The sequence below is a fragment of the Notothenia coriiceps genome, unplaced genomic scaffold (genome assembly GCF_000735185.1).
Source record: "Notothenia coriiceps isolate Sejong01 unplaced genomic scaffold, NC01 NC01_scaffold00019001, whole genome shotgun sequence".
In the NCBI taxonomy this organism is placed as follows: domain Eukaryota; kingdom Metazoa; phylum Chordata; class Actinopteri; order Perciformes; family Nototheniidae; genus Notothenia; species Notothenia coriiceps.
The window spans coordinates 103,844-105,427 of record NW_011351702.1 but is presented as its reverse complement, the minus strand read 5'-3'; the positions used below and the strand labels follow the sequence as shown (position 1 = coordinate 105,427).

The 1,584-nt window shown below is 46.7% G+C and overlaps 1 protein-coding gene across 1 annotated transcript in view; it reads right to left on the bottom strand.

Moving 5' to 3' along the window:
• Positions 1-323, bottom strand: part of LOC104951714 (uncharacterized) — a 7,545-nt gene extending 7,222 nt beyond the window's left edge. Inside the window, exon 1 of the mRNA XM_010778445.1 lies at positions 48-323. Within this exon, the coding sequence (XP_010776747.1) occupies positions 48-323 (276 nt within the window). The remainder of the gene's footprint in view (positions 1-47) is intronic.
• Between the last annotated feature and the right edge of the window lie 1,261 nt (positions 324-1,584).

Below are 1,584 nucleotides of genomic sequence, written 5' to 3'. Positions count from 1 at the left end.
ACCAAAGAGCAGGATGGGGACCCAGAGAGGGGTCGACCTGCACGGACCTTGTGGAGGGATCCCTCCGCGGGGTCCCCGTAGGATTGGAATCCACGGGCTTGGTGGAGTTGACCGAGGAAAGCTGCGCTTCCTCCTTCGCCGAGTTTAGGCTCAGGGAGGGACCTACCTGGCTTTGAAAGTGGATTAGGGTATTCCCCTCCTGTGGTCGGTGGACGCCTCTTTTTGGGTAGAGCCGGACGACATGGCGCTAGAGCAAAGAAAAGCCAGTACTGGGTAGGAGTACCTGGTCTCCACTCCCATACCTTGGCTTTTACCCGCGCCATTCTGTCTCCTCTCGAAACGGAAGACCCGAGCGCGGGGGGAAAGCAGTGTTGCCACGCCAACATTTCTCTGACGTCATTGGACGAGGGGGGGCGACGACGGCTAAGAGGGGCTTGGGTAGAGTGCGAGGTAACAAGGGGGAGTGAAGCTACTTGTTCTGGGGCTCCTATGAACTTGAGGGGATGGAGGGATTATATCTCTTCGCTGGCCTGGGGGCGCCTTGGGATCCCCCAGTCAGAGCTGGTTGATGTGGCCAGGGAAAAGAAAGTTTGGGGCTCTCTGCTGGAACTGCTACCTCCGCGACCCGACCACGGATAAGCGGGAGAAGATGGATGGATGGATGGAAATGTGTCCTCTGCTCAGAGATTTTATTGATTGGAAAACCTGCCTTTCATTATATTCAGGCAGTAGCTTATTCACTAGCAATGCAACACATGAGCACATACTGCAGTTTAGAAATATAAATAATATCCATAGAAACTTTTCAAACCATTACTTCCAGACATTCCACTTCTGTCCATTTCTATGATCTGTACATTCCAAACTCTCCAAACACATTCTGCCAAAGTATGGCTTAACATACAGCCTCCTTTTCTCTCTACTGTGGTCAGCTGTTTGCATCTGCGGCTCCTAACTGCTTATTACTGCAGTATTCTGGAATGTACTGAGGTATGACTGCTGGCCCACTCGCTGCTTTCTGCACCTGCAGGCCTTCAATTCCAAAGGAGATTCACCGTCAACTCACTGTCTTAGACTTAAGTCAACCTACTTAAATCATTTTGTCTTTGCTCTACTTTATTCCACAATTTGTTTATTTTACTTTTATGTTAGGTATATAATATGTTGCATTGTTGTGGGAGCATGAGGCTTTAGATTTAATTTCCGTCAGATTCATTGCCAAAACTAGGCTGTAGCTATTGTGCATATTCCAAATAAAGCCTTTGAATCCTTGAGTCCTCTAGTCTAGACTTTATACAGATCACTGTCCTGTTCAACATCCTCTCTTGTATTCCCACCTTTAACAGTTCATGGTGTACCTATTTAAAAAAATCTGGATCCAGATGCATATAAATGCTCTGTAGTTTGACAGTCAGTTCACATGGATTTATGGTTGTGAAGGCAGCATCTGTAATCCTGGAGCTGTGCTAGTCAATGAAATGAACTGCTTTTTGATTTGGTATGGATACAAAATTCCAGGTTAACCGACTCTGCATTATATGTTTAAAGGCGACAACATGGTCATAGTTATAGAGTGATTAGAAT